The sequence below is a fragment of the Cygnus olor genome, chromosome 1 (genome assembly GCF_009769625.2).
Source record: "Cygnus olor isolate bCygOlo1 chromosome 1, bCygOlo1.pri.v2, whole genome shotgun sequence".
NCBI classification, from domain to species: Eukaryota; Metazoa; Chordata; class Aves; order Anseriformes; family Anatidae; genus Cygnus; species Cygnus olor.
In genome coordinates this window covers 167,080,431-167,105,506 of record NC_049169.1, presented here as the reverse complement: position 1 = coordinate 167,105,506, position 25,076 = coordinate 167,080,431, and the positions used below count along the sequence as shown (strand labels likewise).

Genomic DNA, 25,076 nt, shown 5'->3' with positions numbered 1-25,076 from the left:
CCTCGGTTATTTTTTATATTCCTTGAAAACAGGACATTTTGCTTTTACAGTTTTATCTTTCCTTGAGCTTTAGCCTACAGTGCTATCAGACTCCAAATTAATGTTTAGTCCAAAGTACAAGATGCTAAGAATTACTTCCTAACTTCCTCAGTCACTACTATAAAATTGGTGTTCATTCAAACTGTCTGAATGCTATAAATTTTTATTTTCTGTTTCCTTTTTTGAATAGCGCTATCAGCTTGTCTGATCTTGCTGATGTCTCACTGATGCAAATGTTGTCTTTTTTCTTTTTTTTTCTATTCTTTTATTATACACATGCTTCTAATCCCAATCAAAATTCACAACTTCAAATGTTTTGTATTGTCATTAAACCTATTGAGGTTTTCGTTATATCTGTCTTTTTATCTTTCTATTTTTGATCCTTTTCATCTGCATTTTTTCATTGTTTCTGCCTTACTGTTCCCATCATGATAGTGATAACTGATAACACAAAATGTAGAATGTGATTAATAGACAAAAAGACTATAGATTTGTTTGATTTTTATTTCTCTGTTTACTGCATGATCATTGGGAATATCAGCAGAAGTTAACTGGCTAGAAGGAAAAACAGACTACCACGTAATAGTTTAACTGTTATTTCAACCAAATCCCTTGAAATCATGGTCTGTACATAAAGCATAGCCAGGCAGTGAGTTTCACAGGCCATAACAGATTTAAAATGAGAGAGAGAGAGGCTGGCTGTCCTAGTGAAGCCAGAGCAGCAGCTGGTGTTGGAATCATGATGGAGAAGGATCATTTCTGGAAGTGTCACTGAGCTTCTGGATTCTGTGTGTTCTCATTAAAATGTCCTGACAACTATTTCGGAACCCCTTCTTATTTGAGTGCATCCTTTCAACTGAATTCATAAATTATATTTTGCCTTGGAAAATACATATTTGGACTATATACATATATGTATTCCTCTATAGTATACAATGTGCATAGGCATTTATATATGCAACATGCAAATACATAGACATGCAAAAAACTTCTTCAAATTGAATTATCACTTTCTTATTGGCAGGTTGGACAGAATTTTCCTCCTTTTTTTTTCCCCCTCTCTCCTTTTGAAAATCAGGTCTTACTTGAAAAATAAAAACTTTTAAGAATAAGAAGCAGTGGTATGAATTCATTCCTCAAGGTCAATCAAAACTGTAGATCCAGCCAAACACCAAGAATGAGATTCATCTAGCTAAATGTAGTTGTCTACAGTACAAATGTCTACATACGAACTTCTCACCTTAGGCTTATTGTTTATTCATACATTTATGCTTCCAAGGTACAATTCACCTCACTTTATAAAGTAGATATCTAAAAAAAGTCCAATGAGTTGTGCCTTAGAAGACAGCAAAATGAATCCCATCCATTTTACCTCATGGTAATTTTAAATCAAATTAATCTTACATCACATACATAGTTCTCTGTTACACATATGCAAATTGACAAGCAAAAAAAAATGTATACTACCTTCTCTGTATCATGTGAGATATTTATCTGCAGATATTTATTTTACATTACACAAATCACTTCACATAAGCATACTGTTTAAACAGCAATAGAATCCCGTATTATACCAACAAAGACATTATTCCCAGTTACATGCCAGGTACACAGGAACCATCCTCTAAGTTCATAATAAAACAATCTGTATTAAAAGTTAAAATAAATAATTTTGAATATATAGATTGTATGAATTAATAATTTGAGACACTGACCTCTAATATAAAGCTGATTAAGCTATAATAAAGGAGTTCAGCTACACTTTGACCTAAGGTCTTCTTACACTAAATGAACAAACAGTGCTAGAAGTGTTCATATACATATTTATGTTAACTCAATAAAAGAAAGATTCCGACTAGCTTGGTGATTTTCTCTATTATGCAGAAGTTCATAAGTATAATTTTAAGATATACTATTCTCTGTGGTCACAACAAAAAGAAAATTAAATACTAATGTTTTATAATATACTTAAAACTTTTTAGTTATATCACAGATTTCATGTTTGTTTTTCCAGTCTAAACATCTGAAGCTAGATATTTCAGGAGCTAGTAAGTGTTCTTAGATTTATTCTAGACTACTTATAGCAGAGTATTTGCTTTACTATTAGTAGCAGTAAATATGTACCACTACTTAGTGTTTTTTTTTTCTTTATATATTAAATCAAAATTCTTTTTATACAAAGAATTATTATGTCATATGTATCAGATAATGAAGAAATGAAAATAAATTAATTCACAAATTCAAGAAAATCACTTTAAAGTAACATCAACACGCAAATGTCTCTAGAAATTATAGGTTATCTGAAAAATCATGTTTTTCTCATTAGGCATTCCAAAAAGATCATTTTTAGCAATTTGGCATATAATTATTTTGGTCTCAATACTTTTCTGTAAAATGAATATAGTATACTTCATGTTGCAAATATGTATCCACCACTCTTTGCGTATTACATTCCTGTAAGGCACAGAAGTGTCCATAGAAAACTGCTGCATTCAACGCAGGATGCAGAAAAAAATAAGTTAAATGAGACAGACACTGATTAAAAAAAAAAAAAAGCTGAACAATTAACCATTCACTGAATGAGGTAGGGGTCCTGTGGAAAAATATAATATGCGATTGTGAATTTAAAATTTTACCATAACACTACTAAATGGAATGTCATCACTTTAAAGTTGCAGGGGCATTCTAGTATTTCCTAACATTGTCTTTTGAAATTTGAAGATGGTCCTTTAATATGAGCTTTGGATGTTATTTTGTTCAGTGCATCCAGAGAGACACTTTTAAAGATTTTTCAGTATATATTTATTCAATATATATATTCCGTATATACTTTCAGTCTGATATCAGAAGACAATTCTGGCAGTCTTCTTAAGTTTATAGTACAGGAAAATTCTACTTTATTAGTAACAACATTGAAGTGGAATGGTTTTCTTTCCAGGATGTCTAATTGTATTTTCAGAGTACTTTCCATGCCTTTTTCTCTACAGGGTGCTGTGTCAGCCAATTTTAAAAGATAATTTAACTAATACCATTAAAAAATAAAAATAAATAAAATAAAAAGCACCATTTCCATAACTGGAAAATAAATTATCAGTAAACTCTTCTACACTGAAATACTGTGGCCAATATCTTTTAGGATTAAAACCCTGCACTAAACTCAAGAACTCAAGGCTATTCACACAGTAGTCATAGAAGACTTCTACAGTCCTTTTCTCTGCTGTCTACACCCTCAATGAAGTGAACTTGTTCATTTTTTTATTACAGTCATCTTCCTTTCAGGTCCACTCTCTGAACTTCCTCACCACCACTCTCACTTGAAACATGGAAATGTACGTTGTTCCTATGTCATTGTATAGCAGTTTAGTATTTCTTCTCTTGGTCTATTATTTGAACTATCTGGCAGCAATTACAGGCAAAAAAAAATATAGAGGAACATCAAATATGTTAATAGTAACACACGTATTGTCAGTGAAAAATGGAAAAGTAGAAGAGTGTTAAAATTTCGTATCAGAATAAAAATTAATATCAGCCTATAAAATCAACTGTCAGCTGCTATCTTAGTTTATTCATTTCATTGTCAATTTCTGCTATTGGATGACAAGAAGGCAACCAGTGCTGTGATATATTTAGAGAATTAGAAAAATTTAGTTTCATGTATTTAATACACAGTGGAAAACTACTGTGCCACTGTTTCTTTTTCAGATGAAGTTATTCTTTGCTTTGTGTGTGTGCGTGTGAGTACGGTTTTTTTGTTGTTTTGTTTTGTTTTGTTTTTTCCCTACTTTATTCTTATTTTTTCCCATAACTATTAGTAATATTCCGTGGGCAAAGTGTAATTTTTGATTCTGGCATCCTGCTCTGTTCTAACTATCAGAGTAGATTTTTTCATGTTGCTATTAATATAAGGCATGTTCTTTATATTTTCATATATCTTTCTACTGACTGAAAAAAAAAATGATGTAGTGAAACTGCTAACAATCCGAGCCTTTGAAACCATGGGCAGGTGATGAAAGCCACCTCATATCTAAAGCATCCCCAGGTCACAGCTGTCACACCGCTATTCATTGCTGTCACAATCTGCTGTCCCTGCTTGTTGTTGCTCTCCTCTTATTCATCCAACTCATATATCTAAACATTCCATTACAAAACAACATCTAATGTTTGTCTTATGTTCGAAAGGGCAAAAAACTCTTCTGAATTATAACTCTTCTGAATTATAATTCTGAAGATTTTAGAGCTCAGAGTTCAAAAAAAAAAAAAAGTGTTGCTTTTTAAGTTTTCCCTTGTAATTTTGTCTTTGTCTCAACTCCTGAACACAGAAGGATAAAATGTTTGGTTAATACATGATCTCAGCTTTATTCCACCTTCTTATCATGAAGAAATGAAATAGTACCCAGTAATAGAAAGGCATTTGAAGCTTTGTGAGTTTAAAGATAACAACACTAACTGTGAACTCAGTGAATTGGAAAGAAAGGTCAGCAAGTCATCCACTGTGGCACTGTTCACAGTCAGTTCTATCCAGTAAACCAGGATATTTATAAGCTGAAGACTCCTATTTTCTAAGACTGAATTTCGTTTTCATTTACTTAATTAGAGATGGTAACTCTGGATTTATTTTTCAGAGTAGAAATTTCTCATAGGTCATCTAACTTTAGAGTTTAAACTTATCTTGTACTCTAATTTCAAATCTACACTGACATTTCAGGTTATAAAGATGAACTCAACGATGAGTGATTCACAGTCCTTTTAAATCAGCTTCTGGAAAATTGTAATTGAGGAAAAGTATTTAAGTAAACCAAGGTTAAAAGATTGATCCAGAAGATAATGAAAACAAAACAAAAAAAGCCTAAAAATGTAGCAGTATAAGGAAAATATTATTCTAATAACAAACACTCTTGTAAAAGAGAGCAACTTCACTATTTATCCATTCCTACAAAAATAAAGAAAAAGCAGGTTTGACCTTCTCACTTACATCTATTCTCTAAAATATTTATTTTAGTTGTAGTAGAAGCTATTATTCATTGCTAGTGTAAGGTTCAGAAAGTATGCTGATTGAAGTTTGCTTCTCAACTTCTCAGTGCATATAATTCAACAGGCACTAAACTCACAGCCTCTGATTATTTCTAGTGAGGGAAAGGTAAATTTCCAGCAATGTTATTTCCATGCTGATGGGAAGAAAATCCCCCAAACAATGACCTTGTGCTTTTATGTTGATCAGGTTTTGTTTTCAATCCAATTTAGCATTAAAAAAATCGGAGCATAATAGGCTGTGTTCTCTCTATCCACATGACCATATTCATCTTTCTTAGGCAAAAGCAGAGGACATGAATCTAGAGATATGGTGTACCACAAAGAAGCTGAAGAGTAGGAAAGTATGTACAAGTTCCTGAGCCCTTAAAGAATTACTGAAATAATTATATGCAGCAAGATGTATGTTTTGTATGGCAGCTTATCAGTCTTTTATTCATGTATTTACCTTTAATATAAATGTATTGTGGGTAATATGCTACAGGTCTTGACTGAAGATACAGCAGTGCTTAGGTAGTGTCTCCATCAGGTTCTATGTAAATGTCCCCAGACACGAACTTAAATGCATAAACATTTAAAAAAAAAAAATGTATTTCACTTCTGAGAGAGAATACTCTTCAAAAAAGAACATAAGTTAATTTGGCCATTTAAAAACAATTATAAATCCACATCTTTCCAATTATTGGTTATGTGCAAACCAGATGGAAACATCAAACCTGTTTTGTTAAATAATGTGCAAAATGTTATGAGAGGAGATGCACAAAAGTTGGTTGCTATGATGAAGATTTTTGTAGCATAAATAAACAATTGTTGAATTTTCGTAGGTATATAAGAGAAGATAAAGAGATGATATATAGTGCTGATTATTTGTACAAGCATATGTTTAAACAATCAAGATTTGGGGGAAAAAAAGTTACAAAACACTGCTAAAATATTTCAAACTGAAAATCTAATTTTGCTGGGTATTTTCAAGTTCTTCACCTAGATTAGACCAAAACAATCTTTTTGCCTAAATGAGCTACAAGAATGAACTTGTTTAGAAGTTAAAGAACTCTGGGGTAAGGAAAATCTTCTGGTACGGCGCTGTCTATGGTTAAAATAATATACATAATTACATAATGACAAAGTCTCTCTTTCAGAGTCCAATATTTTTAAACCTATTAGACAGATTTAAATTAGAAGAGTTAGAGTTACATCTCAGTTAAGTGCTTCCAGGGTCATTATATTCCCATAATGGGGTTAGATCTAAGAACACACTAGGCCCCCTTCCTACAGCCTGCTTTCCACAAAAGTTTTTTTTTTTTTTTTTTTTTTTTTTTTTTGTTTCTTTCTTTCTCATAACCTGGGAGCTATGTTGCATTCCAAATGCAACTGTTTGTCAAGATTTTGAAACAGAAAGTTAAAAATACTAGTGAAGATCAAATTTTGAATTCTTACATATGAAATAAAATAGCTCACAGATGATGAAAGAAAGGGAAATACTAGGAAAAATAGTGAAAACAAAGTTTTGTTGCCAAAGTAATTCATAATTCTCAAGTGTAGTTTTGCATGTGCTCCTCCTTCAAAACTTTTGTAGCTCCTGATTTGAAGGTCCAATAGATTTTACATTTACCCAGATCTTGTCAAAGGGATTGTATTAAATGACAGATTTCCAACATAGTTGTAAAATGTCAAATAACCTTGCCACTACGTTTTTTGTTTGTTTGTTTGTTTTCTAATGTAAGGAAGTTAAGTAATAGCACAAAAGTAACTAGCACACAATTCTTTTTGTATCTTGTGTATTAGAACTAAAGAAGGATAAAGATGCAAAATGTAAATATCTGAATTAATGTCCAATCAAATCATAAATAACTGGTACTAAGAGAAAAAAGCTTTTAAAATAAATACACATCATCCTCAGTCAAAAAGAGAGAAGACTCCATGTCTCTGCTAAATAAATCTCTGACCAAATTAATTTGGGATGGAGAAGGGGCTAGACTGCTACTCTTATAGGCAATAAAACCTAAAATGGGTAGACATTTTAGATTGAGAGTTCTCTACAGTACTATTATTATTGCCTGGAGATTATTGGGTCTGTTCTGTGTAACTTTATTACATTCTGTTCCAGCATTTGGCAATTTAAAGACAAAGTATTAAGCCTTTCAGCCTTCTTCAGATACTTTGCAGCATTTCAGTTCAAATGCTTAGAATTACAAATTGGAAGAACAGACAGACTCCATCTTTGCTTGTTCTAATTTAACAATGAAATAATGTCTTACTTGATATCTTGAGGAACATGCCATTAGATTACAGACTATTAAATATGAAAAACCAGTAAGCTTTGTATTCTGTATGAAAAGTGCTTCAGCTTGAGCATTATTTTAATACTTATGATTATGATATGGGAGAGAAGAAGGTAGAACTGGTGACCAGCAGCCTACTGTTCTCAGAGCTACATATTGACTTTATGACTTACCTTGTAACATCTGACACCTACCCATCTTTGTAATACTTATGATGGCTCTGAGTGTGCTAGATTTATTTTATTTTGTTTTTAATATACTTACCTTAATAACAGATGTCTCAACTCTGGATGGAGGACTCTGCACTTGTGCTGCTGCTGCCATGTTGGCAATGGTACTAAGGTGATTCATCTGGCTCATAGCCATTGTGACAGATGCTGGAGGTAGGCTCACAGGAATTAATGGGTGGGGCATCATCATAAAAGGAAGTTCCAGTCCTGGTAGGGAAAAAATAAATGCAAATAGGATTACTTCTTTTCTCTCTCTATATATATACTATATATATATATATTTTTTTTTCTGTTTTCTCCTCATGGACAATACTCAACTAATGGATGACAAGATGGGTCCCATATCAGGACAAAGCAGCAATGCGTCTTTTCTTTTCTGGGACGTGCATGTGTAAATCACTAGCAACCATGGAAGGTTTTTACATACAAGTAGAGGCTATTAGACATCTTAGTTTGATCATATCAGTGTAATGTTGTACAGTATCATTGATGAGCAAAGGCTGTTTACTATATTTTCTAATATCTGCTGTAAAATGCCTTAGCAATGCATTACCATGCCACTTATACACTGGTTAATAATTATTTTAAGTATCAGTTTTATTGCATACATATTTGTTCTTTATCAGCTCCACTTCCCCTGCTAGAACTTTGGAGGAAGTATTCCAATATCCCCCATAACTTTGACTTTTTGATAGCCTATTTATGTAAACACAAAATAAAGACAGGAATTGGAACACTACTGATGTTAATGCTGAAAGATGTCAACCCGTACCATTTGGCAGAAGGTGATTCTGTTGAAGAGGGTTGAGAGGATGGCTAACTGGAACATTATGCTGTCCAGGCAAGTTGGGGTGGTTAACAGAGGACTGTGATCCCTGGGTGGGGGGAGACTGAAGTTTTTCTTTATCCCAAGAAACATCACTGCTGCCTGTGGGGAATGAATATATATTATTTGGATGAAGGAAAACTCCAAATTTTTAATGTCTGAATTTGCAAGGAAGGCCAGCAATTTAACCTTTCTTGCAAGTGGCATTTTTTATTTATTTATTTATTTATTTATTTATTTATTCAGTATGTGGGCTGGGAGAAGGGCAATTTATTTTTCTTTTCTGTTGTTGTTGTTGGTAGTGGTGTTGGGTTTATGTTTTTATTTTTTTATTTTTTTGGTGGTGGTGGTGGTGTGTTTTTTTTTTCATCTGCTGAAAAAGATACGCAAGGATAACTTATTAATTTGTTTTAGAACATGGACCTAAAAGTATTATAGTAGTGTTCAATCACATGAAATTTGTGTCTGATGTATTAATGTTTTTACATATACTTTTGCCATTCATAGCAAGTAAAACCATATGTGGCATTTGTTTTATATGTGTTTATTATATCTTAAAAAAATAATTTTTTTATTATGCCAATTAAAATTTAAACTATATTCATATTTCTTCCTGTATTTGTGAATGAGCAAACATTATAGGAATTAACTAAAAGATTCATTTATTGAACACGCTTGGGTGACATTTCTTTGTTGTATATTAATTTTTTATTGCGTATTATTAATTAAAATGTAAGGAAATATTAATTGATTCCTGCAGTCTTTTGCTAGTGGGATGGACTAACAGCAAGGAAAAGTGTGGACAAAAAAGGGTTGAGATGAGCAATAGTTCATGTAGTTGAGCAATTTGCTGGGCTCCTGATAAAAAATACCCACAGAACTCAACGGAACAATAGCATTAAAGGACAACAAAAATTATTAACCTTTACATTTTTGTATAGTAGAAGCGGAAAATCCTTTCTTAAGACATTATTTATGGTGCCTATTCATGTGCAATGCTCAGATTGAGCATATGTATGTCTACACATATGAAGTAATCCATACACTATTATATGTTTATATATTTATCATATAAAATCAATAAACAATGTTTGAATATATTAATAAATCACTATATCTATGCATTCTCAGCAGCATTAATATACACATCAGCAATATTTGACCTCTTCCTTTTTCATATGGAATGCAATTTCACCTTCCTGACTGAATGTTTCTGCTGTTTTCATGTGAATTTCTCTTGATAAAGACTTTAGGATAACATTACTAAAAACCTATTTAATCTATACTCAGTTTATATTTAGCATTGAAGGTTACAATGAAGTGTATATTTCTGAATGTTTTTCTACATCATACTACCTAATAAACAACAGGGCCTTGAAAGCACTGGACTAATACCACCTTCTCCTTACTTCAGTAGAAATTAAGCACATTGGTCTTGACATTTTTTAACATCAATTTTATGGGATGACAAAAGCACAAAAGTTGGTAGAATTCCAATTTAATTTCTCCACATCCATTAAAAACCTGATTGTAAAAGCTGTACAACATAGCTTGTAATGAAAAATACTCCATTATTGCCATGATTTTCTTTCCCTAGTTACTTCATGAGGACAGTTAAGGCTCAATATAAATTCTAACTCATTAGCTCAATACTGTCTCAATCCCAGTATAAAATGTTCAGAAGTAGGTAATGAAAATTCAGTCCTAACTGTACCGCACACAAACACAGCAATTTTATGAAACAATGAAAAGGATCAACTATATTAGATATTTCTACTATTTTACATGAAATTGTCACCACCTTTATGCAGTGTATATAGCTGAGCTGGTTAATAACTGATTTGAATCTCATCATCACCTCTAATAAGTGAACATGTTTTCTTGTATTTTGAGAACTCAGGGACTCTAAAAAACACATGAAACAACTTTCAAACATGTATATAATTAAAGGAGCTAAATCTTAGCTGAAAAAAAAAAATCTTCTAATTTTCTTTTCACACAGTTTCTGCTTATTGCCACTGTGACATTTATATTTCATTTATTCTGAATATTCATGCAAATATGACCCCAGAAATGAGAGTTAAACAGAAAATGTGTTCACCTCACTTAATTTAAGCCAAGATGTGGGTGATGATGCAGATATGTACTCAATAGAAGGAGACAGGTAGTTCCAAAGGGTCTTTCATCCCATCTTTGGGTACATGCACACAAATAATAAAGCTCTTTGTATGGCACTTAGAGCTTCATTAAAAAACAGCCACCAAAAATCTGACAAATATTGAGCAGGAACAAGCCCAATCTAAATCTTTGCACCTGTTAAATAAAGGTCAAAGAAAGAACTTTGTTCTGGCAAATGATGTATCAGAGTACATCCAACTTGTCCATGCTGCTCTTATGTCATGCTGGATGCAGACGTCTGTCCTGCTGCGTCTAACATGAAGCCAGCATAAGCCCTGTGTGTTGGCTAGTTTAACACAAATGGGACTATACCGCAATTCAGATGAATACCAGTACTGCCTAGTAACCAGATAACACCTACACATACAAGAGATGAAGAAGAAAAGAACATAAGAGACAAATGGAATGAATGCCCTCTGGGCTTGCCTACATCTTTACAGTAAATGCAGAGAAAGCATTTACAAATGGATTAGACTTAGATAGCTTAAGTAAAATGAATCTGTGTCAATACATCTTGCTTTTGTAGCTACAAACTCTCCAATCCTCACCATCCACTGGAAAATAAATAAATAAATAAATAAATAAATGGACATTTATTTCTGTTATTCTTAAAAAAAACAAACAAACAACAAAAACAAAACAGAAAAGGATATTCAGTTTGTAAAATGTACTTCACACCTGGAGCAAAGTTCTTGAATTTACATGTACAGTTATAGTATTCTTAACAAAGAGACCATTTTAAAAATCTTTTAAACACTTTTTAAAAAAAACTTTCCCATCCAAAGATGCTGACATACATATGTACCATTCATATATGAATACATGCAATATGCAGATTATTAAGTATTATGAATATTTGTTAATATGATAAGCATGGAAGTTTTCTGCATTTCAATTTCATGGAGCTGGTGAACTCCCAGTAGTAAGATATTTTTCCTATTTATTAACAGAACCGTCTACATTACAATTAATTTCATGTTACATGCTGAAGTTTGATATGGAGATAGAGTCAATTCTACTGTAACCTTTCGTAACCTGGTCAAAAAATTTTGCACAGTCAGTCATAGATTGCCAATTAGGCACTGATTATGTGGCCCAGAAAATAAATCTTTTTTAAAATCAGAACTCCTTTCTGCCTCCAAAGTACAGTGTCTATTCTTTTAGAGTGATACCAAAACCAATACTAAATTGGAATAGATAAGTTTCAGAAAGCAAATTATCCAGGGTAGTGTCTAGTCAGTTACAGATTCCTTCATACTTGTAGTCCAGCATCCTCCCTCAAGATTTGTTTACAATGAAAATGATTCATAGACAGAATCCAATCCATAACATTAGAAACCACTTTCAAACTACAGGCTGCTGCACTACTTAACACTTTAAGTGGACAGACATGAAAACAAATAGTCTTGGCCATTTGCTGTGTGTTTCTTACATTAGTTAAGCATAACAATTTTCCTCTTAGAGGAACCAGTTATTTTCATTAATGTCAAAGCAAAATAACTGTTATTCCTTAGACACTACTCACCGTCTGTACAATTAAGTGCAAGCTATCAGTTCTGTCACTTTTTACATTTGATTTGGACTTAATGCATACAGTGGTTTCAAAGAGTATTAAAAATTTGTTGCCTTCTTCCTCTTCACTTGTTGCCCTGCTGGAGGCTTACGTTTTTCCAGTTTCCATCAGTAGCTGACAAGTCTTTGTAATAGGATTAAAAGCTTGGACACCTGATATCCCTGGGTGCTGCAGTTCACCCTCATAAAAGCTCTTTGCTTTAAATTGAGAGAAAATCATTTTTAGTGGCATAATTAATTAAATTATGCAAAGTATTTCAGATTCAGCACAACCCTTTCTGAAGCAGCAATTGGAAGCTCTACATTGCATTCAAACTGCATTTCAATTCATGCTGCACCAAGCTGACGAGACAGTAGCATTTTCAAGGCTTTCAAGCGCAAGGGACACAATTTTGAAATGTATATGCTTCACATTAACTGCTCAAACTCTATACATGTGCACTCGAATAGGCCAGTAGCCAACTATGTTGTTCTTGTGCTATAGTACTCATATAAGCATTCAAAAATTTGAAATTAAAGTTACAAGTGTAAGTAGCTATTTAAAAAAACGTGCTTTGAGTGTCTCATGTTTACTCATCACAGTCTGACGGAACAATAATAACGATGCATTTTCTTAATTTCATAATTTCATAATTTAAAAGACTGATTAAAGAATTTGGTGTTTCCCCAACAATCAACATTTCAGCATGTATTTTCTATAATGTGAGCTACCTTCTCTAATAATCAGCAGTTATACAACAAACCATTATTTGTACACTGAAGTGGATAGGTAAAAATGTGATGCATGGATTATTTGTATTCATTAGTAGCACAATTAGGTAGCTAAAGATGGTAATAATAAATTAAAATAATTCTGGACTGGAAAGTAATGCAGCCCAGAAAATGAAGCAGAAAACTAGGCTGTACACTGTCAGCCTTGCAAGCAAACTGATCTAAGAATACCAGATTCATTTTTAGAAACCCATCTCTTATTTGCTTATCTTTTCTTTTCTCATTCTGTCCCCATTAACATTCAGCTTGTCTCAGTTAAGTTTCCTCTAACGTAAGCTAAGCATTTTAGTTCCCTTTATAGGCAGTAGGGATATAGCCAACAAGCTTTAGAGAACTGTTGAGCTCACTCCATAGGAAACAGCTATCTTTGGTCAACTGAATCTGAATATTCTGGTTTTGGTGACTGCAGTGACTTCTCCCAGACTCAACTCATACCTAAACACACACCACCTGAGATAGCTAAAATAATTTCAGACATTCTTTTAGGATAGATGATTACAGCACACTACCTGCAGGAGACCCCATGGTCATCTAGAGATGGAGGTCAGGCACTCTGGGTATCTAAGATAGCAGTAGATACATACCTATGTCTAGGCAACTGAGTCAGGCCTGTCTTGATTTTAGGTGGATTTTAGAAATTAAAACCAGGGCTACAAATGTGGTGAAGGGCCTAGAGGGGAAGACGTACAAGGAGCGACTAAGGTCACTGCCTGTTCAGCCTGGAAAAGAGGAGGCTGAGGGGAGACCTCATCGTGGCCTACAGCTTCCTCACGCAGGGGAATGGAGGGACAGGCGTTGATCTCTTCTTTCATAACCAGCGATAGGACCTGAAGGAATGGATTCAAACTGAGACAGGGAAGGTTCAGGTTGGATACTGGGAAAAGGTTCTTCACTGAGAGGGTGGTCGTGCACTGGAACAGGCTCCCCAGAGTCTTAGTCATGGCACCAAGCTTGCCGGAGTTTAAGAAGGGTTTGGGCTATGCTCTCAGTCATGTGGTCTGAATTTTTGGGTAGGCCTGTGTGGAGTCAGGATATGGACTCAATGATCCTTGTGGGTCCCTTCCAACTCGAGATATTCTATGATTCTATTCTATAATTCTATGATTCCAGGCCCTCAAGTCTTCCTCTTCCTTTCATGTAGAAAACTTGCTTATTTTATGGCATCTCACAGAGGACTCCATGCCTGTCTTTAGACAAGGGAATCCTGGCCCCAGCTCAGGCATTGTTTCAGGTAATATTACATACACAACCAGTATCGTGTGGCAAAAAGACAAAAGACAGCCTGAATTTTAACTAAGAACTCAAACTTCTTTTTCTCTCTTTTTTTTTTTTTTTTTTCTTCCTCCCCACCTTATTTTTGGTACTACTCATCTTCTTTGGGTCCCCTCAATCTTGCAGACAAGACTGCTGTTATCTTCTGTGTTTGATGAAACAAACTGTATCTCAGCAACAATTACCAAACAAAGCATCAGTATCAACTATGTTGGCTCATTTTTTTCTGAAGTGGACTACTCTTCACTATCTATGCTATTTATGTCCATTGGAAAATACGCATAATCAGTGTGCAAAAAGTTGGTAATCTTAGCGTGTGACAGTGACTCCTACCACTGTTTGAATCAAATCCTTCTTTAGATTTGATTGTTATAAATTTGTGATTTCATTTTTTTATAACTCAGTTCAGTCTCTTGAAATCAGCTACAGTCTTTACCTGCCATAAATGAGTGTTTTGAGGTATATAAAGGACAGACATTTATAGATAAAAACACTTTTATAAGACCTCTGTATTACTGATATATCATGAAAAGCAAATATAGCTTTGCCTTATCCTGTCTGTCTCTTATTATCAATATAAAATATCTATTATATATATTACTACCTCTTCTGAAATCATAAAATATTCAGGAGAGCAAGTACTATGACAAAGGGGAATAATAAGTTTCCAAAGACTTCTCTGAAACTCTTTGTGTTTCTTTATTTTTCTAGATATGGATTTTTCTTTTTTCGTTTTTTTCCTCACAAAACCTTGCCTTGTAATTTTACGGTTATATAGTCACGCTAATGCTCTTAAATAGACCATGAGGAATGTGGCCTGATAATTGAAAGTTTTTTATAATTTTCTCTAACATATTGGGTTTATGTGTCCGGTATTTGTAGTTCTGCTGTTCTACAGAGAACAAGCACGTACAGAAGAAAATTCTGCAGGAAAAAAAAATATAGTCTTTGATATACATTTTCCCACCAAAACATATAAAGGAGAAGCTGAGAATGTTTAGAAAATATATATGGCTTCTTCTTTCTAGACAACAGGAAAAATCTGAAAAAAAGAAAAAAAAAAGAAAAAAAAAAGAGGTTTTCGGCCTCAGTCATATTGACTGCTTCATTTATTGTCTTTATTTTATTACATAGACCATGCCAGAGATTTGTTCCCACTTTATTCCACCTTTCCATAATTATCTTCTGATAAATAAAAATTGCAGTACAAACAGGTAATTCCAGGAAATAAGATGGAATTCTACATGCTGAATATCAGGGTATAGTCTTAATTATGTATCAGAAAATATTGAATTTATATAAATTAATAAGTGATTTTTTTTTTTATACTAGCACTGAATCCCATGAAATATACATTTCACACTTTATACTAATCCATCATTATTTTGGCAGAGATTAACACAGGAAAAGCTTTTTTTTTTTTTTTTTTAGTTCAATTTAATGAATAATGAAACTGTCCAATGCAAGTGAAAGCTCAGCAACTCAGTTACAGGCTGTGTGACATTCACCTGAAAATAAATTTTTCATTTGTCTCCTTTCACAAATACCTACCTTCTCCTCATTTCATAGATAATATACAGTTTGTTAGTATGGTTATATAATGCTATATGATAAGAGTGCAATTTAGACATGTAAAAGTAAATGTGATGTCATCAAGAAATAAAAAAAAAAAATAATAGACATAGTTGTAACACTGTGTTCAGGAAAACAGTAACTGGACAATATTTTCCTGTCAGGTACACCTAAGCAAATATGTTAATTTCAGAGCAGATAGCCAGAATTGCAATTAGTCCCTTGACGTAGAGTATGATGTAACTACAAGCATGTTATGAGAAGTCTACAAAAATAGGCGAATAGCAACATTTTATTTATCTTATTCAACACAGAATCATAGAATCATTAGAGTTCGAAAAGACCTCCAAGATCATCTGATCCAACCATCCTCCTACCACCAATATCACCCACTAAACCATGTCCCTAAGCACCACATCCAACGTTGCCTTAACACCTCCAGGGACGGTGACTCCACCACCTCCCTGGGCAACACATTCCAATGCCTAACTACTCTTTCTGAGGAGCAATTTCTCCTAATTTCCAACCCAAACCTCCCCTGGCACTACTTGAGGCCATTCCCTCTAGTTCTGTCGCTAGTTATCTGTGAGAAGAGGCTGACCCCTAACTCCCCACGACTTCCTTTCAGGTAGTTGTAGAGAGCAATAAGGTCTCCCCTGAGCCTCCTCTTCTCCAGACTAAACAAGCCCAGTTCCCTCAGCTGCTCCTTACAGAACTTATGTTCCAGACTCTTCACCAGCTTCATAGCCCTTCTCTTGACATACTCCAGGGCCTTGATGCCTTTGTTGTAGTAAGGGGCCCAAAACTGAACACAGTACTCGAGGTGCGGCCTCACCAGAGCAGAGTACAGGGGGACAATCACCTCCCTGGTCCTGCAGGCTACACTATTCCTGATACAAGCCAGGATGCCCTTGGCCTTCTTGGCCACCTGGGCACACTGCGGGCTCATGTTCAGGCAAGCATCAACCAATACCACCAGATCTTTTTCCTCTGCACAGCTTTCCAGCTACTCTGTCCCAAGCCTGTAGCATTGCATGGGGTGGTTGTGACCAAAGTGCAGTACCCGGCACTTAGCCATGTTGGACCTCATCCCATTGGCCTCTGCCCACCGACCCATCCTGTCCAGGTCTTCCTACCCCCTGGCAGATTGACACTTCCCCCCAGCTTGGTGTCATCTGCAAACTTACTGAGGGTGCACTCAATTCCCTCATCCAAATCATCAATAAATATATTTTAAAAGAGGATGGGCCCAAACACCGAAGCCTGAGGAACACTACTTGTGACTGGTCACCAACTGGATTTCACTCCATTCACCACCGCTGTCTGTGCCCAGCTCTCCAGCCAGTTTTTAATCCAGCAAAGAGTGTACCTGTCCAAGCCGTACAAGCTGCCAGCTTCTCCAGGAGAATAATATGGGAGACCATGTCAAAGGCCTTGCTGAGGTCTAGGTAGACTACGTCAACAGCCTTTCCTTCATCCACCAGGTGGGTCACCTGGTCATAGAAGGACTTGCCTTTCATAGAATCACAGAATCACAGAATCGTCTAGGTTGGAAGAGACCTCCAAGATCACCTAGTCCAACCTCTGACCTAACACTAACAAGTCCTCCACTAAACCATATCACTAAGCTCTACGTCTAAACATCTTTTAAAGACCTCCAGGGTTGGTGACTTAACCACTTCCCTGGGCAGCCAATTCCAATGCCTAACAACCCTTTCAGTAAAGAAGTTCTTCCTAATATCCAACCTAAACCTCCCCTGGCACAAATTTAGCCCATTCTCCCTCATCCTGTCACTGGGTGTGTGGGAGAATAGACCAATCCCCACCTCTCTACAGCTTCCTTTAAGGTACCTACTTGTGACAGTCCAGGTAGAGCAGCAGGTCTCTAACTGTTTCTGCCTGAACTGTGGGGGGTTTATTCTACTCCCCGTCCCAGACTTCCAGTTTAGGAGGCTGAGTACTCCGAGGATAAGTGGTGTGGCTAGTAAAGACAGATGTAAAGAAGGCGTTAAGAAGCTTAACCTTTTCCTTATCCTCAGTAGTCATGTTCCCCCCTGTGTCCAGTAAAGGATGGAGATTCTCCTTGGGCCTCCTCTTGCCATTAATATATTTATAAAAACATTTTTTTTTGTCCTTAACCATAGTGGCCAGGTTTAGCTCATGCTGGGCTTTAGCCTTCCTGATTTTCTCTCTGCATATACTGGCAACTTCCCTGTACTCTCACCAAGTTACCTGTCCCTTTTTCCACCGTGCATAGACTCTCTTTTTCTCCCAGACTCTCAGTAAATGTCCCTGTTCAGCCATTCTGGTCTTATTCCCTGCCAGCTCATCTTACGGCGCACAGGGACAGCCTACTCCTGCACCTTTAAGACTTTCTTCTTGAGGAGCGTCCAGCCTTCACAGACCCCTCTGCCCTTCAGGACGGACTCCCAAGAGACCCTCCCTACCAGTGTCCTGAACTATTCAAGGTCTGCCCTCCGGAAGTCCAAGGTAGTAGTTTTACTGACCCCTCTCCTGACTTCACAAAGAGTAGAGAACTCTACCCTTTCATCATCACTCTGCCGAAGACAGCTCCCGACCACCACATCTCCCACCAGTCCCTCTCTGTTTGTGAACAGCAGGTCTAGAGAGGCATTCCCCTGGTAGGTTCAGTAACCAGACGAATCAGGAAGCTGTCTTCCACACAATCTATCTTGATTGAAGTTGTATGTACTTAGTTATATTTTTTTTCCATTTATTAGGTAATTCATTTATTACTACATATTCACATTTTATATAATTCTGCATACGAATATCTCCTGTATGCTTAAGGAATAGGTAAAACAGAATATGCCCAGCTGAGTAGCATATAACTGCCACAGGAAAGCCAGAAGACTGCACAGGCTCTGAAGTCCATAGAGAAATTACCTCCTCCTTTTGTAAGCAGGCATTAACTCAAAAGTTTGGGAAGAATTGTCTTTCTAAAAAATTGTTTGTATTACTTTAATCTGTCTTGACGACTATGATATAATCTTCATTTTTTAGTTCTTATACAGTACTTTTTTGTAAATTTGCAGCATGGAAAAGTATCACGAAGTATCACACCTTGAAAAAAAAAAAAAAAAAAAAAAACTTTTTTATAACTTTTAGATGCTAAACTTCACAGTGTTATTTGGACACATAAAGATAGATGTGTATCCATGTGTACATCTGTCTACTTTTATGTGTATGCATGCATGTACACACACAAACTGCACATGTAAATATATAAGGGATACAACAAATTGTCAGCTAGAAATTCACTAATAAATATCCTTTGCATACATTTGGATTTGTATACAGTGTACGTATACTTCAGCCAGCTCCAATGCCAGCACATTCAGCCTAGCAAGCAAAATCAGACCACGAATCATACTTCCTTCATTGCGATTTAACACATACAACCTAGTGTTTGCCACAAAGTAAGAATCATTATTACAGCTGTTATACAGTACATCACTATGCTACAGTAACTTCATTGAAGCACACTGAACAACATTCAAGCACTTCAGCCTTTATGTTTTTGTTTGTTTGTTTTTTCTCTATTTCCCGAGACAGATTACTACGCCATTCTGTTACTTAGAGAAGGAAATCTTTACTCAGAGTTCATGGATCCTGAATCTTGCTTCTGGACTGCTGAAACTTTTACTCTTCCTGCACACAATGTATTGTTTTCTCAGGATGATGACAACAGAAGTGACAACTTGTATGACTAGTAGTAACGGTAGTAGTAATAATAATATGTGATACTTAGTGCAGATGGGCAGTCCTAGTTTCATTGTCCTGAAGGGCTTACAATGTGAAATTACATAAGAAATGGTAGGCATACAAAGACAGCAGACCACAAGGAATTTCACTCAGTAAGGGAGATATATACACATATCTGCTATAATTGCCTCTCACAAATGATGCTGCTTATGCAAAAAGGATCATTTTCTCTTTGAAACTTAGTCTACCAATATTTTTCTACTTCTTGACATATTGATACCCACCCCATTCAAAACTACTACTGTTTTTCTGACTGGAGCCTTACAAAAAATATCAAAGTTAGAAAGCAGTGGCATCCCAAAGTATGGAATTGGATTTAAGAGAGTAGGAATACAAAAGAGATATATCCTAATATATTTTTTAAACCTTTTATTGGATTTTTGCAATCTTATTGTAGCTATTTTCTAATCAATTTTGCTATTTTTGTTTCACTTTTAAAATGGAAAGTTATCACCATTTTAAAGATATTAAGGCCACATATATTTTTATTTTATTTTATTTTATTTTTGTCATTGGGGTTGTGTTTGTTTGTTTGTTTGTTTTACTCCAGAAGAGATCTGGACCACTCTTACCTACATTCATTTCTAATGCCAAAACATTTTTACCTACTGTGGAAGAAACAAAAGAGACAATCCAGTGTTTGACACAAAATCCTATTGTCATTAAATGGTAGCAAGGTATGCTAATTCGTTCAATTGTAGTTTTTTACAGTTGTCTCTTCTTGTCCTTTAATAGTTCTAGACAAGAAATTTCTCCCCAGCTGTAAGATAAAGATTTAGTACTCTGAACTTTACAAACCCTGCATAACTTAATAGTCATTCTAGGCTGTTTTTAAAAGGGTCTTATATCAAAACAATTTGTGCAGAATTGCAAACACCTTTTAATTTTACTTTAATCAATATGTCTAACTTTGTGTCTTAGACAAAAAGTCTTATCAAGTGATTTACATTCAGACCCATCTCATTTATTAAAAATGACGATGGTAAACTCTTTCAGTGGTTAGGAAAAGACATAAGCACCTCTCTGCTTCCCTTTCCTAGTTCCATCAATCCCTCTTCGTTAGGAGTAGTTCAGCTGGTCAAGAGGTGAGGAAAGGTACATAACAGGAGTCAGAATACATACACACGAGAAAGGAAAAAAAAAAAAAAAAACAAAAAACTTTTTCCTCATCCTTCTGTGGCTGGATTCTTTATAAAATTCTTATAAAATTTGGGCACAATGTTGACAAGGACAACCTGTGTTCCCAGGTCTCTTGCTTTCTTGACTTGTTGCTATACAATAACAAGGTGGGCACTGCCTTTCAAAGACTGTCATTAGATGCCTTCTCATTGGCATGTATTCAATCGCCTGTACATAGACAAAGACGTATTCTCACAGTGTTTCTTTCTGCCCAGTATTTTACATTGTCAAGCTCAGAATGAGATCTTAGTGGATCATCTGGAGAGGTCCCAGATAACCGGAGACTTGCCAACGTGACGCCCATCTATAAGAAGGGTCGTAAGGTGGACCTGGGGAACTACAGGCCTGTCAGCCTGATCGCGGTGCCAGGAAAGGTGATGGAACAGGTCATCTTGAATGCAATCACACAGCTTGTGCGGGACAGCCAGGGGATCAGGCCCAGTCAGCAAGGGTTCATGAAAGGCAAGTCCTGCCTGACCAACCTCGTCTCCTTCTATGACCAGGTGACCCACCTGGTAGATGAGGGAAAGGCTGTTGACGTAGTCTACCTAGACCTCAGCAAGGCCTTTGACATGGTCTCCCATAGTATTCTCCTGGAGAAGCTGGCAGCTTGTACGGCTTGGACAGGTACACTCTTTGCTGGATTAAAAACTGGCGCAGAGAGTGGTGGTGAACGGAGTGAAATCCAGTTGGTGACCAGTCACAAGTAGTGTTCCTCAGGGTTCGGTGCTGGGGCCCATCCTTTTTTAAAATATATTTATTGATGATTTGGATGAGGGAATTGAGTGCACCCTCAGTAAGTTTGCAGATGACACCAAGCTGGGGGGAAGTGTCAATCTGCCAGAGGGTAGGAAGACCCTGCAGAGGGTGCTTAGGGACATGGTTTAGTGGGAGATATTGGTAGTAGGGGGATGGTTGGACCAGATGATCTTGGAGATCTTTTCCAGCCTTAATTATTCTACGATTCTATGATTCTAAGTTTCTCAAAACCATATAAGAACAGCTCAGAGAATACAATGGTTATCTGGATTCCATTGTGGTAGCCAGGAAACTTACCTGAGGATTCTTTACTGCACTGGAGCTGCCAGTGTATTTACACAGAATCACAGAATCATCTAGGTTGGATGAGACCTCTAAGATCACCTAGTCCAACCTCTGACCTAACACTAACAAGTCCTCCACTAAACCATATCACTAAGCTCTACGTCTAAACATCTTTTAAAGACCTCCAGGGTTGGTGACTTAAACACATCCTTGGGCAACCCATACCAATGCCTAACAACCCTTTCAGTAAAGAAGTTTTTCCTAATATCCAACCTAAACCTCCCCTGGCGCAACTTTAGCCCATTCTCCCTCATCCTGTCACTGGGTGTGTGGGAGAATAGACCAACCCCTACCTTGCTACAGCCTCCTTTAAGGTACCTATAGAGAGCACTAAGGTCACCTCTGAGCCTTTTCCAGACTTTTCCACTTTTCCAGGCTGAACAATCTCACCTCCCTCAGCCACTCCTCGTAAGACTTGATCTCCAGACCCCTCACCAGCTTCGTTGCCCTTCTCTGGACCCGCTCGAGCACCTCCATGCCCTTCTTGTAGTGAGGAGCTCAAAACTGAACACAGTACTCAAGGTGTGGCCTCACCAGAGCCAAGTACAGGGGGACAATCACTTCCCTAGCCCTGCTGGCCACACTGTTTCTTATGCAAGCCAGGATGCTGTTGGCCTTCTTGGCCACCTGAGCACACTGCTGGCTCATATTCAGCTGACTATCAACCAATACTCCCAGGTCCTTCTCTGCCAGGCAGCTTTCCAACCACTCATCTCCCAGCCTGTAGCTCTGCTTGGGGTTGTTGTGCCCCAGGTGCAGGACCCGGCACTTGGCCTTGTTGAACTTCATACAGTTGACCTCAGCCCATTGCTCCAGCCTATCCAGATCCTCCTGCAGAGCCTTCCTACCCTCAAGCAGATCGACACATGCACCTAACTTGGTCTCGTCTGCAAACTTACTGAGGGTGTACTCGATCCCCTCATCCAGATCATCAATAAAGATATTAAAGAGGACTGGCCCTAGTACTGAGCCCTGGGGGACTCCACTAGGGACCGGCCTCCAGCTGGATTTAACTCCATTCACCACAACTCTTTGGGCCCAGCTACCCAGCCAGTTTCTGACCCAACGAAGCGTACGCCAGTCCAAGCCATGAGCAGCCAGTTTCTTGAGGAGAATGTTGTGGGAAATGGTGTCCAGTAATGAAGTCAAGGTAGACCACATCCAAAGCCTTTCCCTCATCCACTAAGCGTGTCACTTTCTCATAGAAGGAGATCAGGTTTGTCAAGCAGGACCTGCCTTTCATAAACCCACGCTGACTGGGCCTGATCGCCTGGTTGCCCTGCAAGTGCCGTGTGATGACACTCAAGATAATCTCCTCCATGAGCTTCCCTGGCACTGAGGTCAAACTAACAGGCCTATAGTTTCCCGGGTCTACCCTCCGGCCCTTCTTGTAGATGGGCGTCACATTTGCTAGCCGCCAGTCAACAGGGACCTCCCCTGACAGCCAGGACTGCTGATAAATGATGGACAGTGGCTTGGCCAGCTCTTCCACCCGTTCTCTCAATACTCTCGGGTGGATCCCATCCAGCCCCATCGACTTGCGTACATCCAAGTGCTGTAGCAGGTCGCCAACCATTTCATCGTGGATTGTGAGGGCCACATTCTGCTCCCCATCCCCTTCCACCAGCTCAGGGTACTGGGTATCCAGAGAACAACTGGTCTTGCCGCTAAAGACTGAAGCAAAGAAGGCATTAAGCACCACAGCATTTTCCTCATCTTTTGTAACTAAGTTTCCCCCCGCATCCAGTAAAGGGTGGAAATTCTCCTTAGTCCTCCTTTTTGTATTGATGTATTTGTAAAAATATTTTTGTTATCTTTAACAGCAGTAGCCAGATTTAGCTCCAGATGAGCTTTGGCCTTTCTAATTTTGTCCCTACACATCCTTACAACATCCTTATAATCCTTCTGAGTGACCTGCACTCTTTTCCAAAGATCATAAACCCTCTTTTTTTTCCTAAGCTCTAACCACAGCTCTCTGTTCAGCCAGGCCAGTCTTCTTCCACGCCAGCTCATCTTTGGGCACATGGGGACAGACCGCTCCCAAGCCATTAAGATTTCTTTCTTGAGGAGTGCTCAGCCTTCCTGGACTCCTCTGCCCTTCAGAACTGCCTCCCAAGGGACTCTGCCAACCAGTGTCCTGAACAGCTCAAAGTCAGCCCTCCGGAAGTCCAAGACAGCAGTTTTACTGGTCCCCCTCCTGACTTCGCCAAGATTGCATACAAGCCTTTCTTACAGGTCATTGTTGACTACAGGTAAGTCTGCACTGCTAATTTGTATCTACCTCATGTCAGATAAGATGGATCTGGATGTAAACCCTTGTCTGATGCTTTCTTAAATGCACAACACTTGGCTGATTGTTTAATGGGGAAAACAACAAACAAACAAATGAGCAAACAAAATATTAGCTTCTACCATGAACATTTTTCTGGTATAATGCAAGGAACCATGATGCTTTCTCTTTAAGAACAGGCGAGATCACTTCCCTGTGGTAGTATTAAGAATAGGTTTCTGTCTGCACCTTGATAAAAGCATTAAACAAAGAAGACTCCTAAGTGTCTTTTAAGGGTTGCTGGAACAGGGGACTGGTATTCTAGGATTTTCACTAATAAATCAAGATGTCAGGTCATCTTAATAACTAATTCTGCCCACCCGCAGCACAACCCAACCTCTGCTTTGTCTGTCACAGCATAAAGAGAAGCAACATCAGAATTTTTTACAGTATCCACTGTAGAACCATGTCATCTTCTTGTATGCTAAACTCATCTGAGAATTCTCTCATGAATGTCCCTTAAATGCTTCTTAACCTGGCCTGAAATCTCTTCCTTTCTCAGACGGAGATAAAATGAACATCCAAAAAGAAAAAATCAAGAGTAATGTTTTGTCAAATTTGTTATTACTCTTGTAAGAAAATAAAAGTGTGTTTATACTTTGTAACTCATGCTGTTTAAGTAAAGAAAAACAGCAATGTTTATTTTAGATTGAAAAATGGTTAGGCGTAGATCTTGAACTAAAATATGAGACAAGGGGCAGATGTTTTCCTGATGGTCAAGGAAAAATCATGCCATAATTGTGCCTGTTTTTGTGAATTATTTTCATATAACTATCTATTATTATTATTACTATTGAGGATTTTTGACTCCTTAGAATGAATTAGAACATTTTTCTCAAACACTTTGTTTTTGCAAATGATGTTGAATATGTAGTCAATATATATTTCTGAAAAAAATCAATTTAATG

At 36.9% G+C, this 25,076-nt stretch overlaps 1 protein-coding gene across 4 annotated transcripts in view; it reads right to left on the bottom strand.

Moving 5' to 3' along the window:
* The window catches only part of DACH1 (dachshund family transcription factor 1), a 375,540-nt gene that overhangs the window by 114,208 nt on the left and 236,256 nt on the right, over positions 1–25,076 (bottom strand). For 2 of the 4 annotated variants that reach the window (XM_040540578.1, XM_040540569.1), the window contains exons 4-5: positions 8,352–8,507; positions 7,614–7,786 (exon numbers count right to left, since the gene is read on the bottom strand). In XM_040540578.1, the coding sequence (XP_040396512.1) occupies positions 7,614–7,786; positions 8,352–8,507 (329 nt within the window). The remainder of the gene's footprint in view (positions 1–7,613; positions 7,787–8,351; positions 8,508–25,076) is intronic. The other 2 variants (XM_040540595.1, XM_040540587.1) reach the window with 1 other exon arrangement.